General features: G+C 36.2%; 1 protein-coding gene across 6 annotated transcripts in view; it reads left to right on the plus strand.

The window, feature by feature from the left end:
• Mctp2 (multiple C2 and transmembrane domain containing 2) overlaps positions 1–24,755 on the plus strand; it is a 223,423-nt gene that overhangs the window by 112,747 nt on the left and 85,921 nt on the right. For all 6 annotated transcript variants that reach the window (XR_007106943.1, XR_007106944.1, XM_047538509.1 and 3 more), the window contains 4 exons: positions 4,705–4,891; positions 7,184–7,277; positions 21,491–21,593; positions 22,966–23,068. Coding sequence is in view for 4 of the 6 variants with exons in the window: in XM_047538509.1 (XP_047394465.1) it covers positions 4,705–4,891; positions 7,184–7,277; positions 21,491–21,593; positions 22,966–23,068 (487 nt within the window). In the remaining 2 variants the exon portion in view is untranslated. The remainder of the gene's footprint in view (positions 1–4,704; positions 4,892–7,183; positions 7,278–21,490; positions 21,594–22,965; positions 23,069–24,755) is intronic.

Consider the following 24,755-nt stretch of genomic DNA (forward strand, 5'->3'; position numbering starts at 1 on the left):
AGGAAAGCTCTAATATATGCCTGTTCCAGAAAAAAAAATACAAGTAATTTAGTTCCTGTTTCCTTCAGGTGAGTAGAACTGGAAGTTTTAATCTGAGAGGCACCTAGGAAATACATTTATTTCGCTTTTCTTTTTTCTTTTCTTTTCTTTTTTTTTTTTTTTTTGTAACTTGGAAGGCAAAACAGGACTGCAGAAGTTTTAATTAACAGAAACTGAAACTGCTGATTTTCTAATTTGTATTTCTGGACTTCATGAGTTTCCTGACAGCACTGACATTCATTTGTTTGTGCCTTCATCTTATTCAAAAATATAGACTGTGCTGTGTGTTGTTTGGGCTGTAGAGTGCTGAGGATTCTTTCACTCAAGGCTGCTGTCCTGTTTTTGTTATGAAATTAAAAACAGCACAGTCACTGATGTGTATGTGCCTAGGAAGGAGTTCCCATGGTTTTGGTTACTGCGAGTCAGAAGGCAGTGGTGGTACCGTGATGTGAGGACTGAACATCCCAGCACCATGGAAACCAACTTAGTATGGGGGCGGGGAGAGTATGAGGTGGAGGTTCCTGAAAGAATTGTATCTAAATAGAGACCTCTAAAATGAATGGAAGAGAGTTTGGCAAGGAGATTGAGGGAAGAACTTTCTAAGAAAATCGCAAACCCTGGGAGATGTCCACAGAGCTGATAGGACCCAATCCTCCTGAGAAGCCTGATGGGTGGAAAGAGCCAGAGATGTCACCTGGTGGGACTGGAGAGGAGGCCAGGTCACAAAGCTGTGGGATTCCAGTGAACCATGGGAACTCCTTCCTAGGCACATACACATCAGTGACTATGCTGTCTTTATTTTCATAACAAAAATTCATCACAGGGGAGCTCCTATCAATTGTATTTTCTAAGATTTGACATTGGAATGAGTGTTTTCTGGTCACCTTAGCATCAGTGTATCACACCTTGGGAATGAGTGTCCAAACATGGCACTCACCTTGCGTGTGATGTCACACAGACTGCTATGGAACGGGCCTTCTTAGTTAATGTCATTGATCCTGTTTTTTTACAGAGATGCTCTGAGTTTTCACATTGTCAAATAGAAGAGCAGTTCCAGAAGTTTTATTGCTATATCAGTTTTTGTTAACAAACAGATCACTGCATAATTTAGCCATGGTCTCCTTGGCTGTATTGAGTTAAAATTTTTTATAAAATATTATCCTTATGCTAATATCTGTTACCTTAATTGATTTGTTTCTGTTTTCTACATCCAACCTTGTGATTAAAAAAAAATTACTTCCATTGCTATCATTCACCACAGCTAAATTATTTACATTTCTGTAGAAAGATTAGGCAAGCTATAGCTCCTGGGCCAATACCTGATAGCTTCCTGATTTTACAAATAAAGTTTTTTTGGAAAATGTTCTCTTTGTTTGTTTACAATGTCTATTACTGCTTTCATACTTTAAGGGTAGAGGAGTAGTTTCATCAGAAACCATGTGGACTTCAAAGTCATTACATTTTTGGTCCTTCATAGGAAAAAATTGGTCTATGTATAAGAAAATCCTATACCCCATCTGTAACAAGTAGCTATATAGTGGACAGAAAGCCTTGGAAAAGAACAAAAGATTTTACAGGACTTCAGTAAAAACTAGAAGAAATTAAAAGACCAACCATATTATTTACTATATTCTCTGAGAGAATGTGATACAGTAAGGAAAAGTAGACAAGAAGTCTGGATTCTCCTTTCAAGATATTTATATTAAAAAATATCTTCAAAGTATTAGAAAATGTGTATATATTAAATATTTTAGATTTTAGTCCATTTATCTTTGAACCTTAAAAAAGCTACAAAAAATTCACTTGATTCTTCCCCTCTTTTTGGAAGTTTGGGGGGATATTGTGCTAAAAATATTTAAAATTATGAAGGAAAAGCTCTTTAAAGTTTCTTTCTACTACCTTTGCTAATATTGCTCATTCCTAGTTTAGGGTTCACGCAGATCATTCTCCCTGCCTCAGGCTAAACACAGAGCCTCTGCTTCTCCTCCTAACTTTACAGCAAACTGGAGCAATGTGGACTAAGGTTGAAATGGAGTAAAGTGGGAGGTCTGATGGAGAGGATTTTGTATGAGATACTTTCCTTCTTCCATATTTCCTTCTTCTTGAATGTGAGAATAAGTGGGAAGCCAGGTGGGTAGAAGAGGTTTAGACATTTTGTACAAAGTCATCTTTAGAGAGAAACTGGTGGTTAGGAGAAAGGAACTTTAATTCTTAAAGACTTAAGACATCAATTTACATAGTTGGTGCAGGAGCCCTAACAGATTAGATCAAAATTCATGTGCAAACATTTTTAGATTTTGATTGATGTGATGCTTGTCTTTCAACACTGAAAAAAATAAAACTGAAATATTTGGCTGAATATACTCAGTAGTTAATGGATAATATGGAACCCAATAAACTGGTACCAGTATCATTAACCAGTTGCTTATGGAACTCTGACCAACTAATATAGATAGGGTTGCCTTGCATGAAACTGAATAATCTTTAAAGAGGAGATAAGTCCATACTTTCACAGTGGACAGAAATGACTGAAAAGATTGTGCAAAGGTATAAGTTTCTGAGAAGAAACTTAAAATTTACTTTGCATTTTGTCTGATATGTGGTCAACTTTTGTTTAAAATAAACTTCTCTGGTATAATAAGTTTTACATTTTAGCAGTCACTAGGAGAGTTTGTAAAGTTATTCTAAATATGACAGTATTGTTCACAGTGTTATTAGTTTACTCTTTAGAAATACATCAGGACCATTTTGAATTATCCAATAAAATATTTACTGTTGCCTATTTATGTATTACTTTTGACCTCCAAATATTATAAACCTTCAGAATGCTTGCCTCTAAATAACTTTTGGCTGTTCAAACAAACAAAACAACCACCACACAGTAAACATTCCAAGAACAAACACTGCCATTACTAAAGGTATTAAAATGGATGTGCCATAAATGAGTTAGTGAGAATTTGGATTAAAGTGATCACTAAAGACAATTCTTACAAATTTGGATAATTTGTTATTCCATAAGAAAGGGGTATTATTAATAAATGAAAGTGTATATAACAGGGTAAAATGTGTATTCCCGTGTGTTCTAGGTACCTCATACATACTATGGCAGAATTAGTTAAGAATGTGTGTGTTCATAGTTTACTAGAAATGAAAGACATAAAGCACTTGATAGTTCTTTCCAAGCATATTTAATTTCCTACTTACATAAGTGCATGAAATGGAAATATAACTAAACTCTTCATGGGAGTATTAGTTTTTAAAAATTCCCCTTTACTATAGAAAATATTGTTTTGATATAGACCATAGAAAAGTGTATATGTACATATATATGTAGACTTTTTTCAATAGAAATACTTGACAAATTTACTATATGAAAAAGAAAGTCACTTCTCTTTATTCTAAGTGGGATCACTTTAGGTGAATAGGTATTAATTACCTATGCTTATTTAATTTTATAGACAAATATCAATATGTATTTTTGCCTTGTAATAATAACTGGTAGGGACTTTCAATGTAATTGATATTTTCCATTTTAATTGGGAAGGGAATTGCAACCTTTCATACTACACTGGAAGATTTTTTTTCTATTTTATCTAAGTACCTCAAATCATCATTGTTTTATATAACACATACCTCAGTTACCTATTTCTAGCTATCTGCTATCGTATTAAGTCCAGGGCAAGCATCCACTTTTATTGCTCATTGTGAGAGGTGATACTTCTATCTTTTCCTGAAGTCTGAAATGTTCATCATATTTTATAATTGTGAAGCACAAATAAGAATATTGTTAAAAATTACATCTAATAACTTCTATTGTCTGCTTCTGTCCCCCAGGGCTTCTTCACCCACCTGCATACATAAACATAGTAGGTGTGGTCCAGGCAAACCCAGAGCTTTCTTATGTTAAAACAAATAAATTACTTAGCACCTCAGCACCCCCCTCTTTTTGGTGTTTGCTTCTGTATTTAAATGTGTTTGAGGTTTTCAACAACTCCAGAACATTGGCTGTTAAGAGGCGGAAAACATGCAATTTATAGCAGATGGGTACAGCCCTTCCTGGCAGTGCTGGGAGATGGGATCAATCAACAACACTTCATGCTCCATTTGTCCAAAAGAAACCCACCTGGGGAAACCCTGTGGAACTGTGCCTATTAGGAAAACACCTTAACACATTTCTTTAAATAAAAATTTGCCAGTTGGCATCAATCAGGAGAAAAATGCTTCTTTCATTAACCCTCTCCCACTTGCATTTCTCTTTATTCCTTCTTTTTGTGAACCATGATCCTTTATTCTCCTTCCTCCTAAAAACCTCAGCAAAGTGAAGCCCTATCTATATTTATGATCCTTAAAATTTGGAAACTTTTTTCTACTCAATTCTTGATCTCATTGTCTTTCTGCAGGCCTTATTTGACACAGACCTGACTTTTTTTCTTTGCATTTGCCATCCTTTGAAGCTGCCTGCTCTTTGATTTTGCTTTATCTCTTCCTCTCCTTATTTTTAGAGTGGGGTGGTCTGGGAGTAGCACTGAGAACCTTCACTTCTCAACCTTGAGCTCAGACAAAGTAAGGTTTGGGGGACGATGAAATACAAGACAGGTGCTTTGGAGGTTCCACAGTGGCCTTGAGTTAATCACTTTTCCTTCTCCGACTTCTGAAAATTTCTAGGTGTAAAGTGGATATCGCAGCACTCCCGCTAAAGCAAGCCAACTGCTTGGAGCTGCCGCTGGAGAGCTGCCTGGGGGCTCTCCTTATGTTGATCACACTTACACCCTGCGCGGGAGTCTCCATCTCAGATCTGTGTGTCTGCCCCTTTGAGGACCCCAGCGAAAGAAAGCAGATTTCCCAGCGATATGTGAGTGTGCTGCCTTATTATTACCACTCCTTCTTCCCTCTTTCAAATTGAAACATAGTCTATGAATTGAAAATTGCTTCAAAAGAGATCTTTATCCCATGTTGCATGGTGTGCCTCCTGGAAGAAGACGCTGGACCTAGGGGTTAATGTATTTATAAAAAGGTGAAAGAAGACTTGGAGTTGCCCTTGTTATTTTAAACCCCAAAAAGATATTTTGAATTTTTTAGCTTTTCAAGTCTCTGAAGAATGTTGAAATCTTCAAGGAAGCAGGCTTCGGTTCAGCATGTTTGCATATCTGCACAGGAATTTTAATGGAAGTTCACAAAAGTGTTTTTCTTTTTTTAACCCACCATAAATGTTTGCAGTGTCATAGATTTTAATGTTTGCAACCAGTCAGGGTTGTGAGGTTATGGATTCCAGAGTTTTTTAGAATCAAGGGAGAGCATGTTCTTGTCTCAGCAAAACCAAAAACAGGCAGGCAAGGAGGACCTTTGAATCCTGCAAACCTGATGATGACATCGGTGTGAGTCTCCTTAAGTAGTTGCCATGTACTTAGCAGTCCACTCCACATTTTAAAAATGAAATAGCTGCCTTATCTTTATTTATTTATTTATTCTACTCTGACTTTCCAGGTGCCTTTATTTGCATTCTGTTATTATCCCATCTTCTTTGTAAATCAATACATCTACTTGATTTCCATACGTGGAAGGCACATTTTAAGAAAGTGGCATGAAAATGAAGCAAAGATGAATCCCTATTCAATGGGAATATCAACCTCAGCATAAACTTTGGTGCCTCCAGAATCCTTCACTGTACACGTGTATTGATTAATTGAATAGTTCTTTATCTTGGAGAGTACAAAATCTAACCACACATATCTCATTGTCAACACGAATTCTGCATGACAGGTTGAAGTTTGGACAATTCACTATTGGTGGTCTCTCTGATGACTTTACATGAGCAAATGAAAATTCGATGATGAAAACTAAAACTATCCCCAAGCTTTCCAATGAATAAATTGCACAATTACAAAATTCATGGGGCACGCTGTATATTTGTAAAGTAACATTAGATAGCAATGACTTCTTTGAATAATGCCTTAGGATTTGGGGGAAGTAATTGAGGTTTGAGTAGGTTATAATGAAAATAGAAATGCCAGGCGTTTCTTCAACTTGCAAGCTGGCCAGTGCATTTGAAGGAAAGAGTGTTCTGTTATGGTATAGACCCTGGGAATTTTTTTTTTTTTTTTTTTTTTTGGTTGTAAGAATAGCTATTCTTTTATGGTATTTCTACCTCTACATTATAAAAGTGTTTTATTTCATGTTTTCCTTTTAGCTTAAAAACTAGTTAGCTAGTTGGTTGGTTTTAGGTTGAAAATTCAAAGAGAAACAACTTTTAAATGTTCTTAAGAATCCTATATATTAGGTCTGCCTATTGTTATTACTAAACTTTTGCTATTTGACCCTGAGATGCTGAAATAAAATGGATTTTACTGTCTTGATATCAATCCCTGGGGGTCTCCTTGTGACATAATAATGTGTTTCTCAAGGTTTTGAAACGGCACCTTTTTCACTGGATGCATTCTGTAGGCTTCAGAAGAGGGTTTATATACTTATCTTTTTCATGCATGATTTCTTTAGAGTATTTAGATATCTCAATATTGCTGTATATACTTAAGAATGACCAGACCAAATATTCAAGCTTTGGATCATACAAACTAAAGATTAAAGAAAATATGAATATAGAGTGATATTAGATAGTAAATTTCTAAAGAACTTGCTAAAGCATGGATCAAAAAATTCACTCTGTTTCCATCCCCAGTTTCTTTCCAGTGGTAATACATTTTTATACGGATCCAAGTTTAGTACTCTCGCATCCATAAGTTTATACTAACTAGGTCAGAATAATGTTGCATTTAGTGTGATTTAAAAGTTGCATTAAAGAGAAAAAGAGGGGAAAAAGAGAATGAACCTAATTCTACCCACACATTTTCCCAGTGGGGTATCTTTGCTAACACCAGGGGGCGATGTTAAAAGTAGATTGTATGTGCTTTTAATTTGTTAATTTTGGAGTTGTAGTTAATTAATTCTCACTCACTTTTTTGTTTTTTTACATCTGGCTGCTGTAAATGTCTAACTGTCCTGTGGACTGGCATAGTGTATGTTTGAAGTTTTTCTAATAATTTCATGAGACTAGAAGATAATGCAATGTGTGAATGCTCCATAGGCCTTCACAGCATTAATAGTATATTAGAAAGCTGTTTTCATTCATCAACTGCTTTTCTCCCATCAGTGCTTACAGAACTCACTGAAAGATATGAAGGATGTCGGAATTTTACAAGTGAAGGTTTTGAAGGCAGTAGATCTCCTAGCAGCAGATTTCTCAGGTATGGAACATTTTCATTTTTTAATTGCTTTACAATGTTATTGTGATTTATTTCCTGCTTTTAAATGGTATTACAGCAAAGCAAAATGTGGAATAAATAGAAGTTAGTATACAACCACTGTGCATCCTTAAAAAGAGTAACAGGAGAAAAGCAACACTGACTCACTGACTTGTTCTCATAGTATGCTTTTTTTTTTTTTTTTTTTTTGGAAAAACTTTTTCAAATACTTTTACTCTGATTCAGTTTTGCACTAGTCTTTTGGATTCAGAGGTATTTATGGATTATTGTGTCATGTTTTCTTTATTTATTAAATTAATTTGGGAGTTGAATTTTGCTGCAGCACCTCAAATGACCACTGTTTGCCCTGGAGCCCTTACCCTCCTCCCCTCTGGTGCTGAATGTGCTGCACCATGAGCAGGCAACGCGTGCTTCATAGACCTGTGTGTGCAAGTATGTCTGTTTGGAATCTCACTGAGTCAGTGAGCAGAGTCCAGACCCTGGGACCATCACCTGGCTCTGGACATTGTCTTTTAAGAAGTTTCTCTTGGTGCTTCAGGAACATGCACTTTCAAATGAAGGTTGGAGCAGGCGTGTGAGGTGCTGAATTGTGTCCTGTGGCATGTAGAGTAATCCAGACTCGCCAGTGTCTGATCAGCAACACTCATGGCCAAATTACCCACTTGTGCTGACTAACAATTTAGATGTCTACATGACAGGTGCTATTTACCAAGCAAATTGATGAACACAGAAAGTGTTCAACAGCCATGGTTCTGTCTATCGACACTGTGTTGGGTGTTTTTTTTTTTTTGTTTTGTTTTGTTTTTGTGGTTTTTTTTTTTGTTTTTGTTTTGTTTTTCCCCACTTTTATTTTTAGAATGTGGTCTACTCTTTTTGTTCCTCACATACAGCAACAATTACACTATGCTGGTAAGCTTCTAAACTTCTGAGACTATGTTTAAGGAAGCTCTAACATCGGGGAAATGAATTTTAATTTTAAGCACATACTATTACAAAATTATGGAAAATATAAACTTAATTTAAAACAGGAGTTCTCACTACCCTCCTTCAGTGAACTAATATAAATGAATACTCTACAGTCTCTTTATATAAACTGTTTCCCACTTTAAAGAAGTGCCTAGTGAGCAGATGCATAAAATGTATTTATTTGGCCAAATGAAAGATATAAATTTTAAGGACTATAGATGAAATACTAAAATGGTTACTTCTGATAGTCATTAATATAGTTTCAAATGTTTATAGTCTCATGTTAATTGAAAATTCTCCTTTCTTTTTACTTATGTTTTATGAAAATGTTTAATATTTCACGTGAGCCTTTGACACTTAACTTGACTATTTCACACATACCTTTGACGTTAGCAGTTTGTCATTACTAGAACATGTCTAGAGTTATTCACTAATTTCCCAGAGCAAATTATTGTTATTTCTAAGTGTTTAGAGCAGCTCTCTTTTAATCCACATTTGTTACTGTCTCAGGAAATGTCTTAAGCTCCAAGAAATTATTTATGCCTTTAAGCAGTATTTTTAAAAAAATTTCTTTTGTTGTTGTAGTTTTTAGATCTGCAACAACAAATTGAAATACATCCAAAATTTTTTTTCTTCTTTTTTTTTTAAGGCTGCTTTAAAACCACATCTATATGTGGAAAAACATTTTTACAACCTATTTTATTTTTTCCATGCTATCAGGTGTCCTTCAAGCCCCCCAAACTTGGTAAGAGTAATTTCAGGCCAATATGTCATATCCTAAAGTGTACATGAAATATTTAAGGTAAATAGGAAAGGAAACTAAAGAATGACGGTAAGTACCTGAAGATAAGGCAAAACCCTCTTTATGTACGAATAATTTAGGGGGAGAAATGTTAGTTTTGTTTGCTTGTTTTCTTTTATCTTTATATTCAAAATATTTCACAGATAGTTTTGTAGTGGTTAAACTGAGTATCAAAGGATGCCAGTGTCTAAAAGCAGAAGTTTAGCAATAAAATGGCACTGTGTGGCTTGACTAAATGTCCTGCTGCTTTACTTTCTCTGTATTATATTTATGAGAAAATTATCATTATTCTGAACTGAGGCAAAGTGATTTATCATTAGCTGAACACGTCCTTAGGCCACATTGATCTTTGTTTTTAGAATCGAATCTCACAGTCTGTCCCTTGCATATTCTGAAGCTCCTAGGTGAGTCCTCCAGCATGCTTCCCAGCTAAGATATTGCTTCACCATGGCAGAGTGGACCTACTCCACACAGTTGACATGCCATTTTTCTATGTGTAAAGTGAAACACATTCAAATTTCAGTGAGATGGCAACAAGGATGCCAGGATTACTGCTAATGATACACAGTAGGAGCTCGGGAATTACTGCTTTTATCATCATCCTTACCAATTCCCTGATGTACAGGGAAAAAAAAAATCAGTATCACTTGTTGGTGGATCAAAAGAGGCATGAATTATTGCCAGTGCCAGGATGGTTTGAAAAATAAGTAACTGTTTATATCCAACCTTTTCTAGCCAGCCATATTTTATAAATGGATGTTCATTTATTGCAGTTGATCAGGGAACAAAGTATTCACCCTTAAACTAAAAAGAAATACATTTAGTCCAAGTAAGAATGATGGTCATTTTAGATGGGTTACAAAAGGAAGCTTCCCATCCTTTCCACTTTTAATCTATCCATTTAAAGTGGTAATTTCTTCTTTAACATAATACCAAATAACTGATTCTTCCAGTTTACTTCACCTAAGATTCAGGAACCCTGATGAAGTACAAGCCTGAGGGGGACAGGTGGGGCAGTCTCTGTAGGGTGCTGGGACCTCAAGTAATGGAGGAAGAATAAATGCAGAAGGCAAGACCTATTATCACAGGTTTGGTAATCTTCAAGCCTCCTATCTCTCTGCAAATAACAATTAAAAAAGAAAGTAAGTCATGCAAGACTCTATGACTAAACCAGGATATTCCTCGTTAGTTGTTATTGATGTGATGATTACATAGTCAAAAAAGAAGTTAAAACTGAACACTTGTTACTGCACTGGTATTTTAGAATAATGAAAGAACATTCATATACCAAAGTGAATTTCTTTTCCAAAAAACATTTTCTTATATGAAGGAAATGATTAGTATATTCAAATGTCACAAAGTATATTAATAACCTAAGTCTACCTATGTAAGATCCCAAGGCTTTACATGCTCCAATGATATATATATATATATATATATATATATATTATTAACAAGGAGTTTTTAATTTTTTTCATTTTAAATAAAATATTAAGCAGGATGAGATGCTCAATAGTTCCAAGAGTTGCATTCATTGATGCTTTAATTCAGTCCTCTTCAGTGAGTTTGCTAGCTGTGATTGTATTTATATTTTAACAAAAGCAACAAATTATCAGTTATCTAAAAAGATAGTAAAATACATATTTATTTTAAAAAATTCTTTATGCATTCCTTTTGTAAATATGGTATTGTGTGATTGAAGCTATTCATTATGAATAAATTTAAATTTACATATATCTTGGCTTTTTTTTAGAGTTTCTGAAATTTATTATAAAAGAGAGACCTTTTTTAATAATGAGAATTTGAAGTAAGCTGTCTTGGAGCACATCCCTCTAAAATTGTAATGTTCTTAAGTCTATGCCTATATTGGTTGTGGATAACCATAAGCAGTCAAATAGAAGAGCATGTCAGAAATATTTATGAAAGATATCTTGTTACAAAACCCTTGTACACAGTACAACCTAAAATCTTTAAGTAATCAATTATGTAGTCTGATATCATTACTTTTGTAGTAGCCAAACCATCTCCTTCATTCATGAAACATGTACTATGCTTTCAGAATCAAGGTGAATATAGCTAGGTATAATGTTTGATGAAACCAACATATTTCACTACTGACTGTTTTAAGAAAAACACCTCACATTGTAATGATTAAAAGGGAGACAGACATTTTGTTATGGACAAAGCTGAAAAATAGTGCAACAGGTTTCTTATTCATAGTGGAAGCTCACACAGAGAGTGATGCTGTATTCTGGTGTGCTCTGGGGCATATCAGATTCATGTATTAATACCATGGAGAAAAGGCAGTTATCTTATAAACTATGAGAAAAATAATAAAATATCCAGTGGGTTAATAGAAATGTTCTAGAGAATTGAAACATTTTCTGATCATAATTGTACTATAAGATAAGAAGACTTACCTTGTACATAAGAGAGATTAGCCAGTGAAGAGTAGGAAACTCTCTTGCCAGGCTTGCAGGGCCATTCTGGAGAGCCTTATTATGACCCATAGAATGTTTTAATTTGTGGGATTAATTCAACAAATCAGGACTGAAACCATTGTGTCCACCACTTGTATAGGTCATGTGCAGATGTCCAACATCTTGTCAATGGGCCTTCACTCTCATTTCCTGGAATCAAAAGGTGCCTTCGAATGTTTACCATTCTGTTAATAGTGTTTTCTCTTTGTTGATTTTGTTCTTTAAAATAATTCTTACATACTGCAATTCCCTCAAAAGTAGTCCTCTTGTCTCTCTCAGCTTTACTCCTGCTACCCATATCCTGTTTTGGCTACCGGGATGGCCCCTGTCCATTAAGAACCCTTGCAAAATATAGGACTGTTAGAAACTTAGGAGAGTTCTCTTTAACTTGCCATTCCAATAGTAGGAAATGACAAGCATTCCTTAATATCATTCAGGGTAGGATGATATTAAGTAATATAACAAAATAATACAAGATAATATCATATATGTGTCACTATCCCCTCCTTCTGTTGTACAATCCCATCTTTTTTTTTCATGATCTTATCAGTCTAATAATCTGTGTGTCACGATGAAAAGCTGGGGAGTTATCAGGAGGCAATGGAGGAACAAAACTGGAAGTACCAACTTTACTCATAATTGTGACTTGTTTTTTCTCCAAAAATCAACATGGATTTTTTTTTTCATGCTTGAGGCTTATTGACACTTCTTGCCATATAAAAAACAGCCCATCAATATGTGGCTCAGTGGGAGAGCACTTGCCTAGCATGTGTGAAGCACTGGGTTTGATTTTCAGCACCAGATATAAATAAATAAAATAAAGGTTCATTGACAACTAAAATAATACTTAAAAAATAGTATCAAAAATTTCCAAATTTATCAGGATCCTCTTGACATTTAGTAGTGATGTCATCACTTGGACCCCTCTCTGTGGCCAGTGTTAGCAAATGAGTCAACTACCAAATTAACATAATCTCAAGGTATTTATCAGAGGAATGGTAAAAATAACATGTTTTCAGGAAAGAAGTCCAGATTATTTTGAGATGGCCTTATTTGTATATAAGCATGTTAGGGATAGTACCAGTACCTGACTCGGAAGAACAAAGATACATTTAGTTCCAGAAACCCCTGCTCCTTTCTAATGAACCCAGTATAATGTCTTGATCTGCTTTTTAATTTTTCTTGACTTAAGCAAACTCTACTTGGTAAATCTGATGACGAACACATTTCACTGAATGCCTATACTCAGTAAACAGAAAAACCCTTAGTGAGCCTACGAGCTATAAGAGAGGACTCTGTTTTCCTTCACTTCACCCTCCTTCTGCTGTAGAATTCCTGATAGAGGACACCATCAAAATTAGGGAGTGGTTCCTTGGGTGTGCCATTAGGAGGAGCTCTTGGCATGTCCCCCACACAGGTTTGAGCTCACATTTATTAGGGCAAAGGACTCCATTCATTCCGTTAAGTTCGTGAGTCCTTCCATGTACCTGTGACCTCTGCCTAAAGTAAATTAATGTTCTGTTCAATGAGTTATTCATTGATGATGAAAATTAGTGGTGGTGATGTTGTGTTTTGTTTTTAGAGATAGCTGCCTGTCATTTTAATCCCTGTGCACTGTGGGGATATAATATACAGAGTATACGGAGAAGCACAGGCCCATGTGTTATCTTGATTCTACCACACACTGGCCTGGGGTCTACTCTTAAGCCTTCACACACTCAGGTATCTTGAATATGCCCAGTATATATAATGTGTTTAGGAAATGTTTTCTTATTCTTTATTAAATTTATTTTATTAGAGTGTCATTATATGGCAAATTCCACAGATTCTTTTTGATGTTATTTATAAATTTCTCTAATTTTAGATTATATTGAAAATGAAAGCATTGTTAATTACTCTTAAATCTTCAGATACTTTTAGAAACCTACAGCTACTACATAAGATGCTTTTTCTTATTTGATTCTGTTTCTATGATTTGCAAGAAATTAAGAAAAAAAATTCTTTATGGGAGAGTAATTCTCATGCTAACCTAATATAGTGCTTTCATTTCACATTTTCACAATATGAATAATAATTTTATTCATATAAAATACCTTTGTGGATCATCTATCTTTAATTATGTATAAAATGCAATTCTCTGAAACTATTGACCAATATACTCCATTTAGACCACACAAAACACAGTAGCAGTGTTCCAGCCATATGCTTTATTTACTTTTGAGTTATTTCTGTAAATTATAATGTTGACTATTAAGGTTTTTCTTTTGTTGTTTTGTTTTCTTTTGAAACAGAAGACTACTTGTATCAGAAAAAGAGTGGTCACTGGGAATTTTAAACCACATGCCCACTTTATGGTTTATTTTCATTGTCTATCTCTGGGAGCTGTATCCATAGCAATACTTCTCCTCTTAAAGATGCCCTATTTTCAAGGGGATGACTATAATTGGAGTTTCTAGAAAGCTCACTGGTAGTGATTGAATGCTTTTAATTTTCATGTGATCCTCTTGGATAACTGAGCCCAAATCAAGAACTTTTGAAAACACATTAAAAACTATATAAATCTACCTTTGGCAAGCTGTTTTAACTCTCTGCCAAAGAATGCATTCTCTAGTCAAGGCAAAGTTTGGAAGTATGTAGAAGATTTAGCAGTTGTCATTTAATGGCACCATGAGAGTACACAAATTCAGTTCATTTGCGGCACTTTGCGAATTACAGGTATCACTTTGATCCTAGTGGTTGGGTTCTTAGAAAGATCTTAATTTATGTCAGCAAATGCATTTCTTCTCCTGTGATAGCCCCTGGTGACATGGTGGGGCATTGACTCCTGCTTTCACGTTAGGTGACTAAACCAGTGACTCTATCTGATTATAATCATGCTGCTAAAGTCAAGAATAGGAGCTAAGATTCATTAAAGGACACCTAACTGAGTTGCTTTGGGAAGTGATGTTTTAGTGGAGATGTCAAGGATGAAGAGCTGGCACAGTATTGTTAAATGAGGGAATACCATTTTTCAAGCCATTTTTTCCAAGAGGCTGGAAGAAATCAAGTGAGACTGGAAAATAGAGAGCACAGGAGACCTTCAGGGAGAGGAAACTAGCATCTTAGGTAATAGTAGACCATGTGGGAGCTCAGGGGCCAGGTAGAGGAATTTGAGAAACGACTTAAGTAGGGGAGTGAAGTGATGCGATATAAAGTTTAAACATTTACTCTGGCACTGGTGGGCAGCAAGGCTTTTGCACAGGTAGTGAAATCATGGCGATATTAAGCAAAAACTGAGGATACTGGTGTGTTTTGAAACATGAGTGGTAGCAGGGGAGTGGAGTTAGAAGTGGTAAAAAATTCTGATGTCATTAATCCTTGTTTGTTCTACATTTGTGCTGGAATTATGAAAACTTCAGAAATTTAACTAAATAATATTTCAACAAAATATCCTCTTCATCCTTTGCTGTCTTCCCAGTCTTTATTTGGACCTGCTTGCCCTTTGTTCCAAACATCTGTCACAGCAAACTCAGTAGGTTTTTGCCTGTGTGACACCGAGGAAGCCACATTGTCCTAAAGGAACCTGTGACCTACTTGAAAACACAGAGCACAAGTAAAAAGTAGATCCAGAAAGAACCAAGATCGGCATTTCCTTATTTTATTTTTTTAAATCCCTGTCAGCTCCTGGCATGGGGATCTACACATTGCGAGGATCATTATGAATCTGTTGAAGCAATGAACAGATAGATTATATGGGAGATATTCTAATAAACAGGTGAGCCAGTTATCACAGGAGTCGCTGTCTTCCCTGCAGATTGCAGGGAAAGTTTCAGGAAGAATATGTATCTGCACCAGGCCTGGGAGGTTAGCTGGCATTCTAATTTCTGGAAAAGAGGCAAATTTGGAAGAGCATTGCACAGACAAGCTGCTTTGCATGCAAAGTGGGAAGCATGAATGAACCCTGTACCCGTTTACCAGATAGGATGGGGCAGCCTAGTAGGGTTGGAAGTGGGGCAAAGAGACACATGCCTGGCTAAAGAACTGGTGAACAGCAGGCAGATAAGAATGTGGCATATATATACAATGGAATATTACTCTGAATGAAGAATGATAAAATTATGGCATTTGCAGGCAAATGGATGAAATTGGAGAATATCATGCTAAGTGAGATAAGCCAATCTCAAAAAACTAAAGGACGAATGATCTCGCTGATAAGCGGATGAGGACATATAATGGAGGGTGGGAGGGGATAGCGTTAGGGTTAGGGTTAGGTTTAGGGTTAGGGATAAGGAGGGTGGTAAGAATGGAGGAAGGAAGGACTGTATAGAGAGAAAAGAGGGGTGGGAAGGGTGGAGGGGGAAGGGAAAAAATAACAGAATGAATCAAACAACATTACCTATGTAAATTTATGATTACACAAATGGTATGCCTTGACTCCATGTACAAACAGAGAAGCAACATGTATCCCATTTGTTTACAATAAAAAAAAAAAAAAAAGAATGGGTTGTGTGGGTTAAGTTGACAGAGAATATAAGTTTCCAGAATGATCAGTTAAAATTTGTTTCAATATTTGATGGTAGGGTTTATAAATAAAGGGTTAAAAAACAAGGCATAAAAGCAGTTTTTGGAAATTTACTCTGAAATGACAGTGCTGTTTCCCTTCCTCTTTTCCCAGCTTTTCTGAGTTATAATGCTCCATACATAACTTCAGGAATTATCTTCCTCTGAAAACCCTGACCCTTGTTTTGAGTCACCAGGCTACAGTAACTCCTGACTGCTGGATGAGTAAAATGAAATGAAATCAATTGAAAAGTACTGGTCATGACCTTCAGGACACTACTTGCCTGTTAATATATAGTTGTCACTTGATATCTCTGTGAGATCAGTTGTAGATCTCCCACTCAGATATCCAAATCCCAAGATGCTCACATTCCTTGTATAAAATGATGCAGTATTTACTTAACACTTACATTTTCTCATGTACTATAAATAATCTTCAGATTACTTGCAATACATAATACAATGTAAATGGTTATAATATTGCATTATTTAGGGAATAATGACCAGGGAAATAAAAGAAGTCTGTACCTGTTCATTTACAGAGGGAACCATCATAGGGCAAGTACATATTACATGATCCACCCTTGGTAGAACCTGTGGATACAGAAGGCCAATTGTATGCATGTATATAAATATATTTTCTTAATAACTTTGTCCCAGCTTCTCAAGAAGGATATGTCCATTTTTGCTAAATGAGCACTCCCCTTCTAAGCCTCATTTAAGATTCACCTCCATTATGAAATATTTTCCCAACCAAATTAAATTTCTCTGAACTTTCATTTCCTCCTCTGAACAAATGGCATGCAGGTTCCAGATATCCAGGTATCCAGGGGATAAACAGGAAATCTGGATAAAGAAATATGTTTTCTTGAGGGAGTGTGGAGGGATGGGAGAAGCATGGCTCCCTCTGCTCAGAACTCATCTCTGGAGCCTCTGTCACTTGGCCATGGCCCTTTTCCCAGGAATGGTAAGGGCATGCATACATACATTGGTTTTGCCAGCTTCAGGACCTGTAAGTGAAATATACAGGCTCAATAAGGAAAATAGATCTATAGATATGGGATATAAGAGATGTAAAGACAACACAAAATTGGAGCTTAGAGATGGGGACAACTCAATATGCTGTGGGATTGAGTGTGAATGAAGTTTCCATTGAAATGGTGACATTTGAAGAATAGCAGAGACCAGGAGGAGAGTTCCTTATAGGTAATGGCTTGGTGGTCCTTGTGTATCAGAACAAGGTTTGATGGGAGGGACAGAGTTTGTGTTCAGAAATTGTTTTCATATGAATACTGTGACCCTTAAAATACATTTACTACTTGCCATTCAACTTTTTTTTTCTTTAAAAGTTGATCATCTGAGGTATTTGTTTTTTAAATTATTTTTTATTTTTAATATTTTACAGACTGCATTTTGATTCATTGTATATAAATGGGGTACATCATTTCATTTCTATGGTTGTACATGATGTAGATTCATACCATTCATGTAATCATACATGTACATAGGGTAAAGATGTCTTGTCTCATTCCACCATTTTTCATATCTCCTCCCTCTCATTTCCTTCTACATAATCTAAAGTTCCCCCATTCAACTTTTATAATTGACAAAAAGGGAAAACGTTAAATGAAAAGCCCTTAGTTGCTGTTCAAGGAATATAAATGATTGTGAAACTAGTGTTTCACAATCAAACAAAAGAATAGCAAAAGATTCCATGTGCAAGGTGCTAAAACTCCATTGTGAAACTGAATCACCATTGGCATCACTATATCTAGGTGATGTGTCATCTGAGCACAAAGAGGTCATTCGGATATTTTACAGAAAAAAATGTGGCATGCCTGAAGGTCCTGACAGAAGTCTGCCCAATGCTATTCTCTCAGTGTCATGGGGGACATTGAGACTTTCCATTTATTATGGGAAGTCATTATTGTCCCCAATAAAAATATTCATCCTTTAAGTCTTACATAAGAGAGAAAAATCAAACCATAAAGTGTACATAAATCACTCTATAAACATTTTAATGTCTTTGTTTCTTCTCTCTGCCTGTTTATACTATAATATTAATAAATGCAGCATTTTAATGAGCTTTGACTGAATTACGTTTAGAGAGTTGGTGCAGCGTGTTCCTTGGAGACACATAACCGAAGTTCCTAGTTTCTGGAGGGAAGTCTGTTCCTCATTAGCTGGGACAGCTATGTGTGTGCTTGCTCAGAAGAGTGGGAGCTGCAGCATGAGCCCACCTGTGCCTCAACAGCACAAGGCCTCGTCTCTGCCCTGCTGTGGAGTAACCCCAGGGCTTTCATTAAAAGTGTCAGGCGGTTTCCCCAGAGCAAGTGCTGATGGCATGTCATGTTGGTGTCTCTGGAGGAGCTGCGCTGACACCTACTAATAGTCTGACAAACGGTTAAGTAGCTGTTTCAGCTTGGATTGAGGAATCAAGCATGCCGTACCTGAGCATTGAGCCCAGGGCTCGTGTTCTCTCCACAGTCACAGTGTTGTTCTACATCAGCAGCCTCCATCCCATCTACATCCCCCACAGGGTACATTTCCAGAGAAAACCATTTTTAAATAAGCAAGAATCCTTTTGCAGATGGATTTTAGTGAAATCATTTGATTTTGACTGTCCAGCATCTTAAATCTTTCTTATGTTTGGGATGTTTCCCGTTGCATGTTGGGGAGAACATGTCAGAGCCCACTGCATTTAGAAGCTCAAAATCCTGGTCTCCCTTTCTGGTATTGGGGCATGGGTACTTGGCTAGGCAGATGATTCATAAGAGGCCTTTGAATGTTTATGAAATGAAGCAAAGAAACAAATAGAGAATTAATATTGGAAGAAGCTATAGCTAGGCTTTAGAGACAGGAATATCCTTTGCGGGCCAGTATTCCTGGAAGCAAAGGCCTTTTTTTGGGTTGAGATATTAGACCAAGGATTACACTGTAATATTAACTTAACTATTATACTGTAATACTTAATACTTTGTGCCTAAGTTACTCTTTGGTTGATAGCAAACCTGGCTTTGCAGGGTTTCTGAAAGCTATATTATTTTAATAAATTCCTTTTCTGTCAAATTTAGACAGGGCTTCTTTCCATTGTTTGCAGATAAGATCCTAACTCATTCATTTATATCTGTGGCTTGATCATTGTCTAATGGTAACTGACCTCTAAAGTCATTTAATGGCATTGACTTAAAAGGTTTGGCCAGGTATCCAAGTGTCTAGACTGTAAGTCAGTGGAATGGAATCTTCTGTTTCAAACTGAACTTCAGTCATGCATATGCTCCTCTTCTCCATTTTTTTAGAAAACATTATCCTCATGAAGGCTCTTACATACTTAGTGTCTCTCTCAATGTGCAGTACTTCAGTGTGCTCCTGGTTATTAAGTGAATTAGATGTTGGTTCAGTGACCTGAATGGCAGGTCAGCAGGTCAAGAGCACGAGCGCTCTCTGTATTAGGCCTTGGCCCAGGGCTCCTTGGCATTTGTTGGAGAATCATCTGTCCTAATGCCCCCAATTAATTTAGCATTCACATCTTTGTAAAGTACCAATGTGCTGGTGAGGCAGGAAATGAGTTAATGTTGTCAGGACATTATAGAACTATTCATTCTTTCCCTGACACTTCCAATTCTAGATCCCTCTGCCAAATCTAAAAAAAGGGAAGAGAATTTTTGGTAGCACTCTGAACTTAACTTCAGATTTAGAGTTGTCTTACTTTTGTGTGTGTGGTTTTAGGGAATGTGGGATATAGGACAGAAAAATAAGAGATGAGAATGGAGAAGTCAAGGATAAGGATGAGCTTAAGATATTTTAAGATAAAGTTCCAAAACTATTTTATTGAACGTTTTATAGCACTAAAAATGTATCTCTTGTGGTCTCATAATACACTGAATATATAGAATCATACAAGTTTGTGATCATTAAAAGCATTTTAAATCCTAAAGAGTTATTTCTACACTTCCTTTGCACTTCTTCTCAAAGCCATTTTAAAGTTTCTAAGAGTTCATAGATTTTCAATTTAGAAGAGTAACTATTTATTCTGACCTCAAGAAAGTTTAGGATTGAAACGGAGATGACCTCCATTTTTCCTTTTTGATTTTTAACTGACATATAGTAAAAATTATAATACCGTGTGATGTTTTGATACATACAGTGTGTAACATTTAAATATACTTACTATATTTATCAACTCATATATTTATCATATCTTTTTGGTGAGAACCTTCAAAATCCTTCCTTCTTGCTACTTTGAAATATTCAGTGCAATGTTGTCAACTGTCGTTTCCCTATTGTGAGGGAGAAGCCAGAACGCCTTCCTTCTGCCTAACCATGACTTTGTGCTTGATCCATCTTCCCCACTCAGCTTTCCCTCCTACCCTGCCCAACCTCTGATTGTCACTAGAACAGCCTTTTTAGATTGCACATAAAGTGAAATCATGCAGTATTTCTTTCTATGCCTAACTTATTTAACTTAACATAATGTCCTCCTGGTTCATCCATGTTGCTGCAAATCACTAGCTTTCATCTTCATTATGGCTGAATATTATTCCTTTATGTATATGTACCACATTTTCTTTATCCACTCATCCAATGGATCCTTGTTTGATTTTTTGACTACTCTGAATAGTGTTACAATAACCATGAGAGTGCAAATATTTCTTCAACATATTGACTTCATTTCCTTTAGATATAGACTTGATAATGGAATGCTGAATCATATGATAGATATTTTTTGACTTTCTGAGGAACCTCTGTAGTATATTTCATATCAACTGAATTAATTTACATCCCTCCAGCTGTGCATAAGAGTTCCACTTTTCTACATCCACACCGCTATTTTTTTTTTGTCATTTTGATAGTAGCCATTCTAAGTGGGGCAAGGTGATATCTCCTTGTAATTTCAAGTTGCATTTCTCTGATGATTAATACTGTGAACATTCATATATTTGTTGGCCATTTGCCTGTCTTCTTTTGAGAATTTTTTCTTTTCCTTTTCAGATCTTTTACCCATTTTTAAACTGGTGGGCTTTGAGGGTTCTGTTGCTGTTGTTGTTGTTATTGAGTTCATTTTAAAAACAAAACAAAAAAGTGAATCTTCTCAGGTCAAACTGATAGCCCATCCTGTGAGACCCATGTGTTTACTGACTTTCACCTGTATTTGAGCTGGATGGGGTGTTCTGTGTCAGGTCCCATGCTATTAAGATGCTAAAGAGAAAACCGTAGACTCTGTCCACCTTCCACATTCCACATTCCCAAAGAGAGCATCCATGGAGCTTTCTAGAAAAGTGGTCTCACCTTCCCTCTTTCACCAAACATAAAATTTTCATTGTTGGAAAATTACATGACTTTTATTTACTATGCTTTTGACCCTTTGGGACTCATTTGTCATTGCCCATTATCTGTTCTCTTTCCAGGGAAGAGTGATCCTTTTTGCTTGTTGGAGGTCGGCAATGACCGACTTCAGACACATACCGTTTATAAAAACCTCAACCCGGAGTGGAACAAAGTTTTTACATTGTAAGTGCTTTAGACGTTGAATACAGAGGAGTGGTTTTAACTTAAAGCAATTATCCCTGATATGTTTTGGGCAGGCTGGGGCTTTTGAGTGGAACTTTTTGTCCATTTTTGTGTGCAAAGAATGAATTTTATTGGTTTTTTTTTTTTTTTTTCCTTAAAACCTTTTATACTTTTATTTTATGGAGTGTGTTGTTAATAATAGAAGAGACCATTTGGAACTGCAAAGGAGTGTTATAGAACACATTTGTAAAGTAGATCTTTCAGTGACTAAATTAATCTGTGGGTATATGGAAGCATCCATGTAGCTAAACCACTTCATTCCTCAGTTAAAGAAAGACACACAAATGGAGATCTGCCTTAAATTCAAGGAGTTTATATATAATAACGTTATCTTAATGCTTAAGGACTTGCATTCTGCCAGAGTCTTTGGGAAATATAGATTATTTGTGAATCCTTAAACACACTTAAAGCTCTGTATATTTCCATTTAGTTGAGTAAGCAACTCCATAGCAATGCCCTGCCCACTCCATCAAACATGGGTATTTAGGAGGTAAAATATATTTAATTTTCCTACTTTACTTTAGATTTCAAGGCACCTGACCATCAAGGGGAGGCCCCTGTTGAATTTGGGTGAAATAATGATGGTACATTATCCTCACAAATATGCATAAATGGCTCAGTCTCCAAAGGTCAAGTTTGCTTGTGTGGAGTTGATGATATTAATAGAAAGCTCCCAAGGGCCAATGAGAGGTGAATCAGCTCTGCAAACCAGTCTGCCAGTGTGTCTCCCTAACACATTGCCAGTGACCATTGCTCTATTTTCATTTTCACTGGTGTCTGACTTCTGGTCAACATTAAAAAAAAAAGAAAGAAAGAAAAAAACTTCCTAAATATGACTTGGAGTTTTGGCATTTTATGTTTCAACCACAGGAGGCTTTCTCACTATTCCATTAAATGGTTCATTTTACCTTTTCTTACCAAAAGGGAAATCTTCATTAATTTAAAGAAAATGTGATGCCTACTTTTCTCCTTTGGAAACAACTTTCTGAAATCACTTTCCTTTTCTTCTCATTTTTTCCTCTCCTTTAGTCTGTTCCTCTAACAGTTGCACCCTCGAGTGCACATCTACCTGGAAAGAAAATGTCAGTAAAAAAGTTGACTTGGTTTTTTTCATGTGGATGTCTGAGTCTTCTATGATGGAAGGCTTGGGAATACAGTCAGTTTGATTTAATTTTTGGAATTTAATTAAATGGTAGTTTTATACTCCGAGGACACACAGACTTAATTAGTGAAACGGTGTTTTCAGATCTTCATGCAACAGACTTTTCACTTGTGTGTTTTTGTGTATAAGACCTGATATTTCTTGTTTCAGTCCCATTAAAGATATCCATGATGTTTTGGAAGTGACAGTGTTTGATGAAGATGGAGATAAACCCCCTGATTTTCTTGGAAAAGTTGCGATTCCCTTGCTGTCGGTAAGTTCCCTTCTTTCATCAACAATTTGCAAGTTATTTAACAGTTGATGAGTTTCTGGAAGGAGAGCTGCTTTGTCACTGTCAGTGCTGAAAAAAGAAAAATTCTTATAGTTGTAGCTAGAGCCTACCGTTTTATTCTTTTTCCTCATGTTTGAGTTTCTATTTCAGTTCAGTATTGATTTAACCAACCACAACATTTTGTCCAGTCTTTCAATTCACTCTCAGTCTTTCTTTCCATCTTAATCTTGGAGTTTCCATTTGATTTCAAGGAATATGGATCTATGACTTGGCTTTCCATTTGTTAATGAAAAACACATGGATTTCTCTATACCTCCCCACCCACATTTCCTCAAAGTTAAATTGTTGGCACCTCCACATTCATTCTCAGCTCTGCTGAGGATCATTTTCCCCAAAATTTCATTTTTTTTTTTTTTTTAGTTGTCCTGTTTTTTTTCAGCCTCAAAAAATGTTTTGTGGAAGAAAGCAGAGACCTCTTTTAGAAATGGTAGAGTGTGTTTGATAGTCTTGTTCAAAGAGAACATACTGGGGTCACGAAAGAGAAAATGCTGAATTAATAAGTACTTATAAAATACAGCAGAGAAAACATCAAAGAAAGCCAACAACATGAGCAACATGGGCAAAGAGTAAAACTACAGAGCACATTCTCCCATTAAATGGACATTACTGTGTGCATCAGATGAACTGTTCTGAAAGAATTTTACATTTTTCCTTCAACTGGTAACATGATTTGTTGTAGACTATGGTTTCATCAGCCTTTGGGACTCTATTTCTTTCCAAAGACTTATTTTTCTGAAACTGTTTGTGCATCTTCGTGGATGGAGCACTCTGTAATTTAACCATGAGGTTAGTGTAGCTCACACAGTGTTTACAAAGAGGGGAACGCTATACCTCTTAATATCTCTTCGTCTGTTTTTGATCGCTTGGTTAATTTCTCCCCAAGTTCTCATATCCCTGATGTTACTCTAAGAGCCTGCGTGAAGCATCTGCTCCCTGGTACAGCCGGCTCCTGCCAAATGCTCCGAGCTGTCGGCAGCAGACTGCAGGGCTCACGGAGAGGAGGTGGTGATTTGGGATTTCCCCCCTTTTTTATTACAGCGTTGTCAGTTATTCCTGAAAGAATACATGTAACAGGAATATGGGGCACACTTTTAGAAAGGTCTAAAGGGACTAGAAGTAAAAACTCTTCTTTACAATTCACTTTCCTCTATTCACTAGTTTTTTGACATTTTTCTTCTTATTTTTACAGATCAGTCTCAGTAGCACATTTTCTTTCTTGCTAAGTGAACATGTTTGCTAATTTTTTGAAACACCCCCATTTTGCTTGTGAAAATTTCATGCATTTGGTCTACCCTGGCAACAGTTGACTTAGCCTACTGGCTTCCTTTCCTTTTTCCCTCTTTCCCTTCCTCATGTCCCACTTGGCAGATCTAAGAATTTACCTCCAGCTGAATCAGGGCTCAACTCTGACACTGTTGACATTTTGGGCCAGAATATTCTTTGTTGCATGGAGCTTTTTTATGCATTGTAAAATGTCTAGAAACATCCTTGACGTACGTTCTTACATGACTGAGTTGTATGACTTACATTGGGTAGTACCTGCCTCCCACTGCTGCTGTGACAAGCAGTCTGCAGACATTGCCAAAGATCCTAAAGAAATAGGAAATCA

This window comes from Sciurus carolinensis, chromosome 2, assembly GCF_902686445.1.
Source record: "Sciurus carolinensis chromosome 2, mSciCar1.2, whole genome shotgun sequence".
NCBI classification, from domain to species: domain Eukaryota; kingdom Metazoa; phylum Chordata; class Mammalia; order Rodentia; family Sciuridae; genus Sciurus; species Sciurus carolinensis.